The sequence below is a fragment of the Apteryx mantelli genome, chromosome 1, assembly GCF_036417845.1.
Source record: "Apteryx mantelli isolate bAptMan1 chromosome 1, bAptMan1.hap1, whole genome shotgun sequence".
NCBI classification, from domain to species: Eukaryota; Metazoa; Chordata; class Aves; order Apterygiformes; family Apterygidae; genus Apteryx; species Apteryx mantelli.
The window spans coordinates 140,383,555-140,400,566 of NC_089978.1; the positions used below are offsets into that span (position 1 = coordinate 140,383,555).

General features: G+C 34.6%; 1 protein-coding gene across 17 annotated transcripts in view; it reads right to left on the reverse strand.

Moving 5' to 3' along the window:
* CCDC91 (coiled-coil domain containing 91) overlaps window positions 1–17,012 on the reverse strand; it is a 176,751-nt gene that overhangs the window by 125,756 nt on the left and 33,983 nt on the right. For 14 of the 17 annotated variants that reach the window (XR_010885611.1, XR_010885614.1, XR_010885615.1 and 11 more), the window contains 3 exons: window positions 10,424–10,593; window positions 6,582–6,767; window positions 4,689–4,802 (listed from right to left, as the gene is read on the reverse strand). Coding sequence is in view for 13 of the 17 variants with exons in the window: in XM_067304538.1 (XP_067160639.1) it covers window positions 4,689–4,802; window positions 6,582–6,767; window positions 10,424–10,593 (470 nt within the window). In the remaining 4 variants the exon portion in view is untranslated. The remainder of the gene's footprint in view (window positions 1–4,688; window positions 4,803–6,581; window positions 6,768–10,423; window positions 10,594–17,012) is intronic. The other 3 variants (XM_067304621.1, XM_067304611.1, XM_067304601.1) reach the window with 1 other exon arrangement.

The window sequence follows — 17,012 nt, forward strand, 5'->3', positions numbered from 1 at the left end:
CTTCATAATTTAAATGATACTTTTAACAGCTAACCAGTGAAAAAATCCCCAAATATCAATAGCCACTGAAATAAATAGATGAAATGTCATCACTAACAGCAATGATTGTACTTAAATTACCATGCAGTTTAATTCCAGGTAGGTGTCATAACATGACCTACTGGCATTTCTCAGAAATTTCTCTGCATCATTATGTACTCATCTATAAATGTTTCCTTCAGTATAAGCTTCCTTTCCAAAATAAAATCATTGCACAAAACTAATTCATTTTTAATCACAACTTTTTTGAACAATTGGAATATTGTTAAGTAAAATAAGCACAAAGCCTTTAAAAAAATATATATAGAAAGACATTCCCTAAACAAAAGAGGGGAATAGAAACAAAGGATTTCAATTAAAAAAATTTTGTTTAGCACTTTGTTTCAGCACTTAAAAGAATAGATATCAACTGCCAAAAGAAAAAGCAAGTCTATTTCAAAAGAAAAGATTGCACCACACCAACTATACAGTTTTGTGGAAAAGAAGAACTCACTTAATTTCTAAAAAGGGTTGATGGTGGCAAAAATGTGTAAAATGGCAATTAGAATTTTCCAATAGCAATGCAGTACAACTTCAAATACGACTATGTGGTAAATCAAAGAAATAGCAGAGGAAAACAACGGTCCAGGTCTTAGTGAAACATCAAATGCTATTGTCTGCTGATAGACCAAACATCAGAAGTCTTATCAGATAAACAAGTCATCGTAAAAATTAAGCTCCTATGCAGGGTGCTAGATCCCAGACACTATTTTTTTAAAAAAAGTTAAGGTGAATATACATATGTCTATTTGACTGCAAAAAAAGACATATTTGCATCTGCTTCCTTCCGGTCTAAATATGAAAGGCATTATAATACTAAAGCTGTGTTTATGCAATTTTATGGTTGCAACAATGCACACAAGTCAAAAAAAAATTCAAAGTTACGCTTCCCAAAGCAATTTTAACTAGTTACATTTTGTATGCAAAGAAGTTAAAGTACAGTATGTTACTCTGCCTCTTAAAATATTACAAATACCAAAGTAGGAACATGGGAATCATAACTCTAATTTTACCAGCTTGCATGAGTATTAGATCTCAAAGAGACCATTGCATTAAACATCCAAATGACTTTAGCAATTTGTTTATTTCATTTATGAACCTGCTGCTGCCCCTTTACTGTCTCTGGTCGTTGTAGTAACACATAGAAACAACATTAAGAATGTGAAAATACCACATGCTCTGCTCTGTCTTTTTTTTTTTATACTAATTTTATTTAGATGAATCACAGAATTTTTACTTTTTTACAGAAGAATAAATGTGACAACATTGCATTGCCATCTATTAGTTCAATGCTAACATTAAAACAGACTCTGAATTCTGGTTCCAGTGATTAGAATCACTGATTACCACTCCCCTTCAAGTTTTCCATTTGTAGTATTACCCAACTAAATACCACTTTTTTTCCTCAGATCCATGATGAAGAAAGTTAGAATCCTGTGTGATTAGCTCAAAACACAATTCACTTCAGAGTACCAACCCAATTCAGGGAAAACATTTGTATGGGCTTTATGCCCTTACTTTGTCTTTGAAAATGTTTGTATCAATATAGTCAAAAAAAAAAAAAAAAAGATCGAAAATATTTTTAACTGAGATATTTTTGTGGCAAAAAACACCCTGAGGTAACAGAGTTGTCACCCTTCCTTGAGGAAGAAAAGAATGAGAAAAGAATAGCAACCACTTCTTTGCCAGTGAACAGTAGGAAACTGTTCATAATGGATGGAAGCCCTGGGCATACGAAGGAATATTATTTACTGAAGAAAGTCAAAAACCGATTATTACAAAGCCAGAGTGCTACCTCATAAATTTGGAAAACAGATAACTTGCATCAGAAAAAGGAATATGAGTGATAAAAATTGAGAGATTCTTTGATTCAAAAGAAGTAACACTATTAAAGGTTAAATGTGTTATCATGAGATTAAGTCTCATTTACACCTTTCTGCTTTTCTCACCTGCCACTTGAACAAGGAATCTGTGGTTTATTCTTTCAATCCACACTCTGTATCTACCAGAAAAGCTTATATGCTTGCATATGCATTTTCCAGCTATTTAAAAAACACCTGCAATAATTAAAACTGGATCAAAGTAATCTACTTGTATCTTCTTACACAAACAATTCAGTTGTTTTCGGGTCATATAGATAGCAGTAGGAAAGTTCTGGACTGTGACTAGGATTAAATAACTTTATACATATTAATATTTGCAATTGAAAAAGAATTGATCAGATGACAGCAATGAAATAAGGAGCTTCTAGCTTCCATTATCTATACAAGAAGAAAGGTTTCAGAGAATGAAGTAAAATTTGTTTCTAATAAGCAAAAAGGCTAGCTCTGTATTCCCCAGTTTTGTCATCTATTTTAAGATTCTAAGGATTTTTTTTTATTTACATTTTGATACTTTCCATTCTTCTCTGAGAAACACAGATGTTAAAAAAAGTCCACAAAAATGCAGAAAGCTCTTGGAAACGTGACTGACACGGTGACTGACCTATGAAGCCTTCAATCAGTTTGCTAATCTCACAGAAAACTATTTTATTTACAAGGGAGCATTCAGAAATATGTGGCTAGGAGAAAGTGGTAAGTCAGGTTCCCACAGCAGTAAGGTTTACATCAGCTTAACTGTTAAATCATACCCTCAACTTCTGCCTCTGTTGTACTGGTACAACTGTTTGCATGGAACTGATCTATTGAAAGAAGACCTGGAGAAGAGCTGGATCAGCAGGAAATACTTAAAAGCTGAGACTAACAATGTAAAATGGTCTATATAATCACCAATTCAAAATCGGCCAGAACTCCTTCCAGTACCTGCAAAGTCACAGAGCCTTTATAATCCAAAAAGAGTAACTGGCTTAGCTGACAAAGTCAAATTGAGCACAATAACCTCATAAAAAAGAAAAAGTCTGTTTACCTAAATACTACCTTATTTGAAGATTTGACTGGCAGTTTGGCTCTATTACCTCCAAACCAGCTTTTGAGAATGCCACAAATGCCAGAAGCCCATTAATTAGTAAATATAAAGGTGCATGAGATAATACATGTTCACATAAATAACCCATTAGACCCACCTCATGAGGCATTTGTTTTTGATATTAGATTCAAACATTAAAATAAAGAATTTTCTTATAACAGGAATAAAGTCAATGCAAACCTAGTGCTTGGGAAGCCACAATCAGTTCCGTTAAAAATCTTAGCCTGAGAGTTCCCGAAGCTAATCCAGAATCACCAGTACAGTCTGCTTTTAAACTTCTCAAGTCAACAGCACAAATAGCCAGCTGTTTCCGCTGGAAAAAGAACTGGACATCTGTACTCTGTAGCTGCCAAATTTACCCAGTGTGTGGCCACAGGTATTGACCTTAGTGTTTTAGGAGCCAAAGAAGAAAGACAAAAGAAATAGGCGTTAAAAGCTCTACTAACAGACGCAGTCCAATATTCAAGTTTCATGAAAGTAATTTTAACTGTCAGCTCTTAGAAGCACAACTCACTTTTCTTCTGATTTGATTCTGGTTATACCCAGAAGACAACAAGAGGAAGTATCTGAGTCTTTCTACAAAGTAAATTAAAGGTTATGACTCTTTCATCTGACATTTTTGAAAACTGTTGAATCCGACTTCCTCAAAAAGGTATAATATAGTCAGAGATTTGCAAACCTCAGTAACATTCCCACTACTTAAATGCTTCTGCTTAAATAGAATCATGAAAATATTAAAAAATAACATCCACTAATTCTATTGTCTAGAGTTTACAATGATGTGATCAGCTTTAGCCAACAAATAGTAATACTCCATACATCAGAACGTTTTTAATTATTATTTTTATAATATAGCTAGCAAACATTTCTTTCTTTGAGTAAGGTGGTTGCACAGATACACAAGAAAAACAAACAAACAAAAAGGAAAAAAAAGATTACCACAAGTTCTGGAAGTACTAGAGCCAGGAATTCAATACAGATATGGAATGGACATGTTTTACTACAGCAACCCTTACATACAAATGGGAAGGAATGTAGCAGTTACTAAACCATCCAGGGCAGCAAAAAACTGAAGCAAAGCTGAATTAACAATGAGAAGCTTTTGAAAGGTTTTAAGTCTATAATATTTAGTTTGTCCTGCTGAACTGGAAGACTGAAAACTAGAATGAAAAATTTATGAAACATGTATTTAATGAAGAGTCTTTATGTTTATGATGGAAGAAATTCTAATTACATTGTCTAGCATCCATCTAGTCACACTTTCCAGATTTTTACTTTGCAACACTCAAACTATTCCACTCATAGCTGTCAGCTAATACTTTACAAATAATCAGCCATAACTACTGCAAAACATGTTGACTCATACTGTTAACACACATTTACTGTGCAATGTGATTTTAATCTGTTCTGTGAGGTAGGTGAGTGATTTGACTGAGAATGATGTACGTATGTGAAAACAGACTATTAAAAATATATTCCTGCTAATGTTGAAATAAGACTGTAATCTGAAGACTCTAGAAATTCTTTAAATTCAAAAGGCTTTGGAGCAGGCTTCTAGATACTTAGAGGATTTGATGGATATAAGTATATGCTACACAAAACTCCCCTGAAAGCAATAAGACACTGCGAGAAAGAAACAATATTACCTGAAGCATCTTATAATCATCTTGATGTGAAATGACTTTTTCTTTTTTTTCTTTTTTTTCCTTCAAGAAATCCATTTCTAGAATACTATATTTCTCCAGTAAATATTCTAATTCCTGTAAGGATTATAAAATAAAATACAGGAAGTTAAACCTTTGTGAATTGTGAAAACACAAATTCAGGTAAACCTTCCATCTAGTTTCATTTCTGAAGACTAAGACATTTCCTATCTTAATATAAAGTATATCTCAACATAGAAAAACCTAAAAAATATTAGAGAAATTCAAATATTCATCAGTAAAGTACCTTTCCAAAACAAACAAACAAGCAAAAAATGTATCATGTTTGACAACTGTATACAATAAATTCATACTATTTCTCAAAAAAAACTATACCCTGGATCCACAGAAGTCATCACAATAAAAAAAATACGATGGAGCTGAACTATCTACAATGCACTCTCTCTCCATTATTATCTTCAGCAGAGATGAAGGGTCTTGCCAGAAAAGCCTGATTGCAGTCTTTAAATTGAGATATGTTTGAGAAGTACGAGCTATTTTAAATAAAATATTTCCATATTTTTAATGGTTTGTTTTGTTATTTTAAATTTTAAGAATATATTAAACATCCTTTAAAAAATTTTTTTCACTAAAAAGGCAGAATTCCCAATATAGTCATGCCCAAAATGACTATAACTTTGAGATACTCTGCACTCTTTTAGCTGCTCGCAAAGAGGCAGCCTAGTACACCCAACATGAACCAAGAGAGAGGAAGGAGAGTAACACTACTGGCCAAAAAAATCCAAAATTATTTGCTGTCCAAAGAGCTAAAGGCCTTTTGTTATTTTTTTAAGTGGCTGTTACCCCTACCAAACTCATTCCTACTATACATAAGCCACTATCAATTATTTCCACAGCCACGCAGACAGTTTAGAAAGAGATGACCTGCTGGTTTGCTGTACAGCTATTCAAACAAAGGCATAACTGAGGGGGTCATGAGAAGGACAGAAGGAGCAGGTCTGCTTAATTCAACCCTGCTCTTTGAAGAAATAGTAAAACCAGTTCTTGAGACTCGAATTCTTAGATTCATCTGTAAAGACAGGTACAGATTTTGCAACCATTCCTCATTCAGAGCCTAGCTCTCAATCTCCTCTTACAGCCTGTACTCATGCTTGCCTTACAGCTTTCCTCTATACTCTTCGCTCATCCCAAAATCAATCCATTACAGACCTTCCTGTCCTTGACTCTAGCAAATCATCCTCATCCTCATTTTCATTTCTAACAAGCCAATTCCTCCTTCTCTACCACACCTTGATAGCTATCAAGGAATACCATTAAGAATAGAAGAAATAAAGCTTTCTTTCCCTTACTCTCCAGAGCCTTCAGCGACCAATTCAGACACATAATTACAGACAAAGTCCTGCCGGATGCTGTACTCTACCATATTCATTACAGAAGGAATATTAAGAATTTAGTTACCAGACCCTCCCCCCAAAAGCATGTATTACATGTTATGTTCACGAAGACAGCCAAAGGCACCTTCAACTTCAGTGACCACACACTCACTTTCAAAACATGGGGGAACCACTACATCTTCTAACCACATTGGCTGTATGCTAAAGAAACTTTGTCTCTCTCTTCATTCTCCCCCCCGCACACACACACTGTTAGGAGTAGGCCAAATCATTTTTCATGAAACATGAGAAAAATTCAGCCCGAAACAGACACCTAACATGAAAATTTTCTATTTTGGCTAAATTTAGCTAATGTCTATGAAGTTTGGCTAATTTCTATGAAAAAGCATTGCAAATCTCACATGAATACAACTGCCAAATCCCACTATATCTAAATTTGGTGTAAATATCAAACATTTTTCTATTAGAAAAGTAGTCATACCTTTTTAATAACTTTTTCTTCTTCAGCAGTGCCAAGTTTAATTCCTAAACTTGCAACAGTTTCTTGAAGGTTATTCTTTGATTCTTTTGTTCTCTGTATCTCAGCATCATCCAAAGCAATGGTTGACGTGACTAAAGACTTGTCTTCAGTTAGATTCAGAGAGGCAACTGGAATATCTACTTGAATCTAATTCACAAGAGAAACAAAACGGTAAAGAAAATGTTAAAGGGAATATAACATTCCAAGCAAGTTAAATTTCATTTCCAGATGAAATTACAGAATTTAAGAACTGTAAACTCTAAGATTACTTATTTGTAACCACAGTTCTCTGGCCATGCATGTTCTTACATGTAGGATGGTGATGGCCAAAAACAATCTCTAACAATGGAACTGTAGCTAGTAATTCTTGATACATTCACATCCATCCTTCCAATGTCCTTTACTGCTTTTCAAGAACACTTTAGGAGAAGGCTTTAAGAGGCAGAATGACACAGATTCCTCAGTTTCCACTGCTTCCTGAGGTCAAAATACTCAAAAAGGTGAAAGGAGATGGCAGTGAAACAGAATAACTCATCTGAAAGCACTACACTTACAAGAAAATAACCTTAAACTCTCTTTGGATTAGTCACTTCATGTTTTTACCCATTACAGACTGCAAAACCCTGGAAAGGGAAAGTAATTGAAAGTGATTCTAATTAAAAGCTGAATACAAAATTTTTCTGTTAAAATAAACATCTGATCCTAAGCTAGATCAATAGAATAAAAGTAATTGGGACATGTCTACAACATTTAGCTAATGCTGTTCTAGTGAACTGTAGAAGTACAAAAACTGAAACTGAGGCTTCTTGAATACACAACCCAAAATGGATGGGACATAAACGATCAAGCCTATGCTTTCAGCAAAGTATAAAGATAAATTATGAGAGATTTAAAATATTTTGTTCTATAATTCTCAGAAGCCAAAGCTCTTAAAAAAAATAATAACAACTTGTTTGTTTATATAACAGAGAAGTAACTTCAAAGGAAAAAAAATGGTAAATTAAATTTTTCTGCCATTTTTTGCAACAAGTCTTCTGCAAATCAACAGCATTTGAGAGTTGAAAGAGTGGTAGAACAAACATCTCAATGTGTTTATCAAGACAGATTTGACTAATTTGATTTAATCCACGCCCTTACACCTTTTATTCCCAGCAAATGCTCACATAATGGATTGGCTTTTTGATTACTAAATGAGTATCTGTGGATTCGAACAAAAACACCCAGCTATCTGAGACTTCTTGAGTGTACATGCATACACAAGATCCAGTAGACAAAGCAGACAAAAAGCAAGCAGTAACCTGTGCTCTGAATTCCCCTTCCGTGAGAAGCAAAGGGAAGCTATATGTTCTAATTCTACTTCTGAGTACCGCTCTTATCTTGAGTCTGGCACTGTCAATAACGATGATGGAGTCTGAAAAGAGGCTCTGGAGATACAGTTACTGAAGAATATGGCTAACATTCTCCTCTAACAGGTCGAAGGATATTTTGTGTTCACCATATTTCCTCAGTTATTTTCATTTAGCTTTATCCAAAAGTACAAAGGCTGTTCTCCATTACAAAACAATGTTAAATGACTTTTTGCTCATCTCAACACCCCCTCTCCCTTGGAAATGTTTGCTAATGTTGTATTCTTTAGTTTGCATTATTTTCTGTATTAAAATTGGTGAAAATTTTGTGTTTATGGAACTATGGGTCAGTCAGTACCTGGCTAGAACAAGATATGAGAAAGACTGAAGCATAGCCTGTAATAAAATTTGGACATACAATTATTCAGAAGTAGAAAAGCATATTGCCTATTTTCAGTAAGATTATCTAACTGAACGACATCTTAAACAACTTAAAAGCAATATACCTAAGCCTTAGTATTCTGGAATATCTAAAGTGCTCTTCCCAGAGAACACAGATAAAAATGTAATGTTGCTGGCCTAGCTCAAACAGAAATGATACCAGTTATTCACATTTCACTGTTAACAGAAATCAAAAAAGGACAGGATCTACTGTGGCTGAAGACAAGCAGATGTTGATCATCCTCACAGTAAAAAAAAAAAAAAAAAAAAAAAAAGATCTGCTTATCAAAATATTGTCAGAGAAGGAGAGGAAGAACTTTCAATATGGAAAAAGACCCTGACTGTTATCAGTCAAAACAAATAAAAAAAATAAAATAAAAACTAAGCAAAAAGCCTTTTTGATTCTTATGAATTCCTAAGCATTGTTTGCATTTGGGTTTATTTCTCCACTTTTTATAGGCTTCCTCCAGAACACTTGGCTGGGGAAAAAAAAAAATACAAAAGAGTACCTAAATCACTACTAAAATTAAAATACTGGAGTTGTACTAGTCACACTTTTTGGAACTGTGAACATGCAGAGGCTGTTCAGTTTAATCAAAGCAAGTATTTTGCCCAAGATGTCTAAATAGCTCTAGCAAAAAATAAATAAAATAAACTTTATCCTGAAATATATAGCTTTTAAAAAGTCAGATTATGTAAATCTGACTTAATTGCAAATTACAACTTTCACTGAGTAGCCCAAGGACTTGATGGGACTAGTTGAAGAAAGATAACTCAGCAATAATAACCTAGTAAGTGCTGGAAACATGAGGGTCACAATCCAGCCCAAAGTATTGACTGAGTCAGAAAAAAACAAGAGGATTTTCCAATTCAAGTATATACTATTCTGCATCCTGAAACAAGGAACTTTGCAGTCAATAAAATTGCTCAAAAAATAAACAGTCAGTGGCAATAAACATTCAGTTCCATGGGAGGCTAAATCAATTTAACTTCTGTCTACAGCAGTCTTGCATTTTTTTGCTGATCTCCATTTAGAAATTCCTTTCTCTCCCTTGCCCATCTGCTTATGTGGTAAAAATAAGTCCCCACTCTCCTACCCTCTACTTCCCCCCGCCTTAAAAACCCCAAATATCAGTTCCCAGAACTATTGCAACCGCAAGGAGAGATGGAGCATACACAACTAGGACTGCAGCAGACCAGGAGGAAAAACAAAACCCAACAAAACCCAACAAAACCCAACAAAACCCAACAAAACCCAACAAAACCCAACAAAACCCAACAAAACCCAACAAAACCCAACAAAACCCAACAAAACCCAACAAAACCCAACAAAACCCAACAAAACCCAACAAAACCCAACAAAACCCAACAAAACCCAACAAAACCCAACAAAACCCAACAAAACCCAACAAAACCCAACAAAACCCAACAAAACCCAACAAAACCCAACAAAACCCAACAAAACCCAACAAAACCCAACAAAACCCGACTTAGACTGTCATGGAAGTCCACCTTTGAAAAGTAAAAAAGAAAAGTAAGAAAAAAATGTAAAAAAGAAAATTAATTTAATTAAAATTAAAGATTTTGTAATTCTAAAATGTCTTGAGAAAACATACAAGTATGAGACCTTTACAACTATAACCTTTGCAGGTTTAATAGCAATAAGTTTTCTTAGAGACCTTTCCTGCTGCTGTCTCCTACTTTCATGCCTTACTGTATCAGCACGCCTTTAACATATTAATCATCCTTTAACACACTTCTCTCTCTTACAGTTCATATGAAAGTAATATGGTGTCTTACAGTTATTACAGGATTTATGCATTATTTGCTTACATGTTCCACACTCCTAACAAATTAAAATGTACTGCACTTCAAAGTCGAAATCACAGAAATCATTCAAGGCCCAGCTTTCGCTCTTACAAGGCAAAGTAACCTAGATTTGGTAAGAAAAGGTACAATGCTGTAGTATTTAATACATCAAGTTCTCATAATAAAACAGAGGAACTGTGGTTTTACCTGTTCTTTAAGAACAGCTGTGTTTAAAACACTGTTGGCTGTTTGAACAGCTGTTGCCATGTTATCACTTGATAAAATGAATGAATCAGAAGAAACAAGGCAGGAAGAAGGCACGGAGTGCTCCAGAAGAACATCAGGAGAAACATTTTGAGATGCATGAACTTCAGATACTAATGCAAGAAATAAAAACAGAAGAACAAAACATGATATGCAAAAGCATTCAAAAATTAATCAACTCTGTATCCGAAAATCTAAATCTAGCAAAACCAGCGTATCAACAAGTATAAATAGGCTACTGTAAAGTTATCCACCTTTCACAATCTAATCTCACTAAAGAATAAGTCTATACAAAGTTAACATATCTCTGAATACCATCAACTTAAGGATATTCAAAGTTGTACAGGGGGTAGTCGCACTAAATTCACTTTGTAACTTACAAAGGTTTCATAAGACAACTGCCATCAAAAGCAGCAGTCCTCCCACTCACAGCCTTTCAGCTTCAGCACAATCTTTAATCAGTCTAAGACAACTGTAAACCCATACTTGTATGGTCCTAAATTTCTGAAAATTTTAAGGTTAAAAAAATCCTCACTGTGTCTTAGAAGACATTTATATAAAACAGCTTACCAAAAAACATGATAAAAGCAGTTAGCTTCTCACTTTATAACAGAGATCAAAAGATAACAAAAGAAGTAACTCTATAGCTAATAAAACAACATAAATGCAATTAATATTGGAGTGAGAGCTCTTCCACACCTAAACACCATACCAAAACAGTTTATTTGAAAAGCTTTTGGGACTACATGTTCAACAGTAGAAACCTGACATTTCTGACAGCAAGAGCCTTTCTGCTAGAGATAATTACTTCTATACCACCAAAAAGACTATCCAATTATGTTTTTTTTTAAAAAAGCAGCTCACATTGCCATTACAGATATGGTAAATTGCTGAAGATTCCACTATCCCTGAGCAAGCTTCAGCATTTCAATGTTACTGTTTCATAGACTGCACAAGTACACAAACACAGAGCAAACAAGCTTATATATTGGCCTAACAGCATTCAAAAGGACATGCTAATCTTTGAATCCACTTGCTTTGTGTCCCATTCCCTTTATATCCAAGTTCTGGGATTCAGGGTAATGTGGAGGAGAATGAAAACCTCATCTAAAAAAGAGAGGAAACAAAATGAACCAGAAGACAGAGACAAAAATATGAGGATGCTAAGAGCAGCAAAGATGGATTTGGACACAAGGAAAAAAAATAACAGCTGAGTAGAAAATGGAAGCTTGGATGAAAAGCCTGGAGGACGGTATTTTAGCAAACAGAACAGGAACAAATTGAGATAACCAGGGCAAAACAAAACAGGACTGGGACACCACAGCACCTCAACAGTAAACTCTTCTCCAGAATCTGAAATGGGACTTTTTAGGCTTCTCTTACCTACCAGAAGTTACCTGTAGAACCCACTGACAAAGTATCCTGTTTGTCTTTTCCCTCCCCTTCCAAATGCCTGTTCACAAAGAAAAGGCAGCTTCATATAGCCATTACACGCTCTGTTATTACAAATGAGAGAAATGGCGACAGGGAGGAAGAGCTGTTTAGTTAAAAAGACCAATATTTATTACACTTGTAAAGTGTTCAAAGCAGAGAAATATGATAGGACTTCTAACACATGCTCTTTGTCAAGTAAATTCACTAATGAAGTGCCCCAAATAAGCTATAAAGCCTCATTTTTACAAAGATGCTATCCCTTAATACACTGAATTTCAGTTTGAGTTCACCAATCCCTGGAAAACCAACCAAAATAACTAAAATAACCAGGTAATTCTGACTAAGCAGACAAGCTATTTCTCTTAATAGAAGTGTTAAGTCACAAGAAAATACCTACCTTGACACAGATCCTCAGGGAGTTATTGTTCATCCTTTGGTGATGATCACTGTAGTATAGGCATAGTTCATACACAATTAATTTATAACTAAAAGTCATATAAAGTGAGACTGGGTTACATATGGAGAATGCAGACTCACAGAGATTAAAGCCAAAAGGTATTCACTTATTTTGGGGTATCCAACACTAGACATAAGACTTAGTTTTTCTTAGAATATAGTTTTATGTGCAACCTTCCACAATCAAATTGAGCTGTCAATGATTTCAGTTATAGTAATGAATGGTTATCATTCTGAGGGAGAAGAAAAAAAAAACAGAAACAAAAACACAAACTCTAAGTTGTCAAAATAAAGCCTAGGAAATGAGGAACAACAACTGATGACCACCTTGAACACTGTGATTTAAAATCATTTGACTAAACATATGATCTTGCAGAAGACCACAAGAACAGAAGGCAACTCTCCAAGTCATTTTTCAGCCATCTTAATTATAAAACCTTCCTTTCATTTTCAGCAAGATTAACAATTCATAAGTTAGACATTCCTAGAATTACATTTGCTATGTCTGTAATTCAAGTTCTATGCCCTCATTCATTCCTCTTGTGTATACACTACGTGAAATTTCATTATTATTTTAGTTCAGATCAAAATGCACTTATGCATAACCTTAGTTATCATAATGGAGAAGTTTCAGAACTGTGAATGAGATTCCCCTCTGATAAAACTAAACTAGAAGACTGTACTCCAATAGCTCATGGACATTCAAATCCAAGGGGCCAGGCTAGAGCTCGTCTGAAGTAAAACTCTTGAAACACATCTAGTATGGGTAATGACTCTACAGCACTCCTTTAAGGATCCTTTCCTACTCAGCTGCACAACCACCTGCTACGATAGAAACAGCCATTCTGATACAATCTTTAAGAACAAACTATTCTTCCACAGTATCTTGCCCTCATTCAATATAAATCCTCTAACTTCTTCAGTAAGTGAAGCAAGAGTCCTACAACTCTTGATGGATTTCCAAAGAAAAATGGTGCTGTTCATTAATCAAAGCTGCAGTACTATGAAGAAAAGCAGCACATACGCACTTAATTACAGGCTATATCAAAAGTCACATATCCAAGAAGGCTGAAATAAGATGCAGATATGAATTATAGCCAGAATTTTACTTAAAGAGATATCTGATCACTTCTGAAACCTTGACTTTCAAATATTAAAAATATTCTGTTATAGGTTTGTATATAAGAACTGACAAAACAGTTTGTTAATAGAAGCAGAGATAGTAACTTAGACTGCAGTCTTGGCTTGCTCATAGAAGAAAAATTCTGTATCTTTATCCTACTAACAAAGCTCAAACAATTTTTGAAAGTCACTGGGGGGGATCAGAGATTCTGAAAACAAAATCAAGTGCTTATACATGAACTGATAAATAAATATTTTGTAAGAGCCACATAGTTTTGAGCTTCAGAAGCAAGACATGAGATCTGAAATATACCAATGAAAAAATAAATGAGTAATATTTACTAATTGGATGTTATTTATACCCAGAAATTAAGAGATGATACGTCAGCAGGGCTCTGACATACAGAACAAACTACTAGCACCACAGTCGCTCAACATACAGGCTTCCCTTGTCACAGTTCACTGGCCCTTTAAATTTTACGGCACTTTAAACTGTATCACTGAGCACTTTAAAGTTAAAAGTAACCTTCAGATAGAGTGAAAGACTGTTTTTGTGTATCAGTTTCAGTGAACTGTTTAAATCCCAATCCCACAGATGGCTGTTCAGGCACAGCTGAAGAGACAAGGCACTCTATCCTGAAAGGCAGCAATTTCTGTCACCCATAATGCCAGAGTCAGAGTATTGGGACCTACAGCCTGCATAATGCTGAATAAGCAACTTCAGGAAAAATAAACTGAAAATTACTGTATGTATAGACATCAACGAATACACATTTTCCAATACACAGCAAACTAGCACACAATGGAATATGTCAAATATAATTTAAATTAAATAAATCCCAAACACTCAATAAGCTTTTCCTATCATTGCCAGTGGAAAGCAATTGAAATTTATGAAAGAAAAACAAAATCCTTTCAAAAGTCTTCAACTTCTTTCCCAGCTAAACAAACAGTAACAGCTAACACATTTGATTCAAAATAGACAAAGTATTTTCTGTATTTTTACATTGTATTTAGCTCAATTAATCTCCATGTAAATGAACAGCTATTAGGAAGGTTTACACTGCTTAAAGAGTAAGTTGAGAGATACTTTAATAGGCATCAACATTACATCTAATATGCTTATAACAAATATTATAAAAGTCTCAGATGACATGCACAGCGTTCCGTAACGCTGTAGGAGTTTTACTGGTTTGCTTACCAATTTTCTCCCTTTCGAAAACGCATTTAAGTCATTATATTTGTAGGTCACTGATTTCACAGGATTAGGATGCATTTTCACATCTGCGGGTGAATACAGACTTCAAAAATGAGCAAAAATGTATCACTGTATTGCTTCTAAAAGTATAACTAGAATTAGAACCAACTGGTAAAGGTCTACCCAACACTGAAGTTGATGGCAACTTCTCTATTGACTTCAGCTTGCACAAATGTCCTCTTGTCAACATGAAACACTTGACTGCTTCTCCACACATACCAGTTCTCAGCAGCAGTGCTAAAATATAGACAAGAAGAAATACCATTCTACTGTGTTTTCAAAATTAACTCTTAATATTTGCAGCAAAAAGCTCTTACCCACATTTTATTCTTCCAAAGGCAAACTATTCTAGAAAATAAATAATTATATATGCTATTCCAGCATCTGAGATCTTGATATTGAACATAATAGAAACCATATTTTTGATACTAACATTTAGGCATTTTCCTAGAAAAAAGCTTAACTTAATTGAATTTCACAGTTCAGTAAAATAATTACAATTGCATACACATCAATACAATCTCTCTCTCTGGCTGGAAAGAAAGAAAGATGTATTATTTAAAGCTATGCTTCAGAATTAATTAGGTATTTTTGACTTTATGTTAAGAGGGATCATTGATTTGAAAACAAAAAATGCTAACACATTCCAAAGATATGGCAATATCAGTCACAGAATCTCTAACATTTGATTAAATCAAGTGTTTAGAGTAATTATTTAAAATTGTGCCAGATCCACTCCTGCAAATTATTTAATAACTATTTCTCTTTTTCCTACCAACCAGTACAGGCCAAAATGTACTGCTATTCTTCCAAACGCGATAGCGCGCTTTTCTATAATCTATTCTACTGCAGGGAAAATCCTCAACCTGAATTATGCGTGTATGTCTCCATTACTGCACTTCTCTTCGAATTCAGCTTGCTAGTTGAAATGAAGAAAACGCATTTATGTGATTCCTTTTCCTATCCTACTCCTTCTATGTGGCTTTCACTGGCTCCTTAACAAGAGTAGCATGTCTATCATTGCAAAAATACCTCACCTTAAGAAGAAGTTATTTATTTATGAGACTGGAATAAAATACCTCAAATGTACCACAGCAAATGTCTTTTATGTAGATGTACCATCACTAAATTCTGGAATTTCTCACATAATTACAAAATATGTTTGATTTATCCATGTTCATGATGCCTGTTTGCATGTATCAGTGAGGACACTGTATCTTAATATTTTGTTCCATGAAACTCCAAGGTACTTCACAATTCACAGATCACACAACAGTCTGTTAACACCTTCCCCAACCCTCAAACACACACAATACCTGAACTGAGGCAACTGGTTTACAGAAAATTGCCAAAATATTCAGTTAATCTCACTGTCTTTTATACCAGTTAGCATCTGCAAAGAAGGGAGAAAGGAGGTGGTATGTAATCTAATAAGCATGCAGCACATATGTGTATGTATATTCTAGATGTTCAAATCTTAAAAGATATTCCACTCAATTTCAAAGCAGAGTATTCCAGATAACAGCAATGTCAGCAAATGAAAAGCAAGACCATTCCACAGTTAATGGTATGCACCCATGTTTATCAACAAAAATCATTGAACCTCGCTCAATTATGACAAGAGACGGAAACCATTCCCTCAGACCTCCTGAGAGGTATCTTAATTTTCTACTACTTTATTTTTCATTTTTCTCCAAGTCAAGATGTTAGCATTCAGCAGAACCCAAAACATATCAGGAAAAGAAACAATTGATAACCATTTCAACACAACAGTTGAAAACAGCACCTTTCAAACTAAGCAGATGTCCGCTACATGTCTACAAACTAGCGCAAATTACCCCACCTCATATTGCTTAAACTTCAAAATATCTGCTCTTTCAATGTCACAAACAAAGAGACCATCAGAATACTGAATCATAACAGAAACGTGGAAAATAGGCTTTGCATTCACACAGTCCACCTGCATTCTCACAGAATGAAAGACTATTAAAACAACAAGGAGAAAAATCTTTTCCAGGAACTTGGAGGATGCTCTGTTATTTGAGCAGATGTTCAGAGAGCTCAGTATCAGACCAAACATAAAATGTGGCTAAATTAATACAAGAAGTAAACCAACAGCGTCAAAATTATACACGCTACCTCTGAATCCTCTTACGTAAAGCATATTGACACGACACAAAGAAAGCATAGAAAAGATTCCCAAAATAACTAAAAAGAGCTCCTCTGACACATCTTTGCTCCAGAAAGTACCAAAATAATATT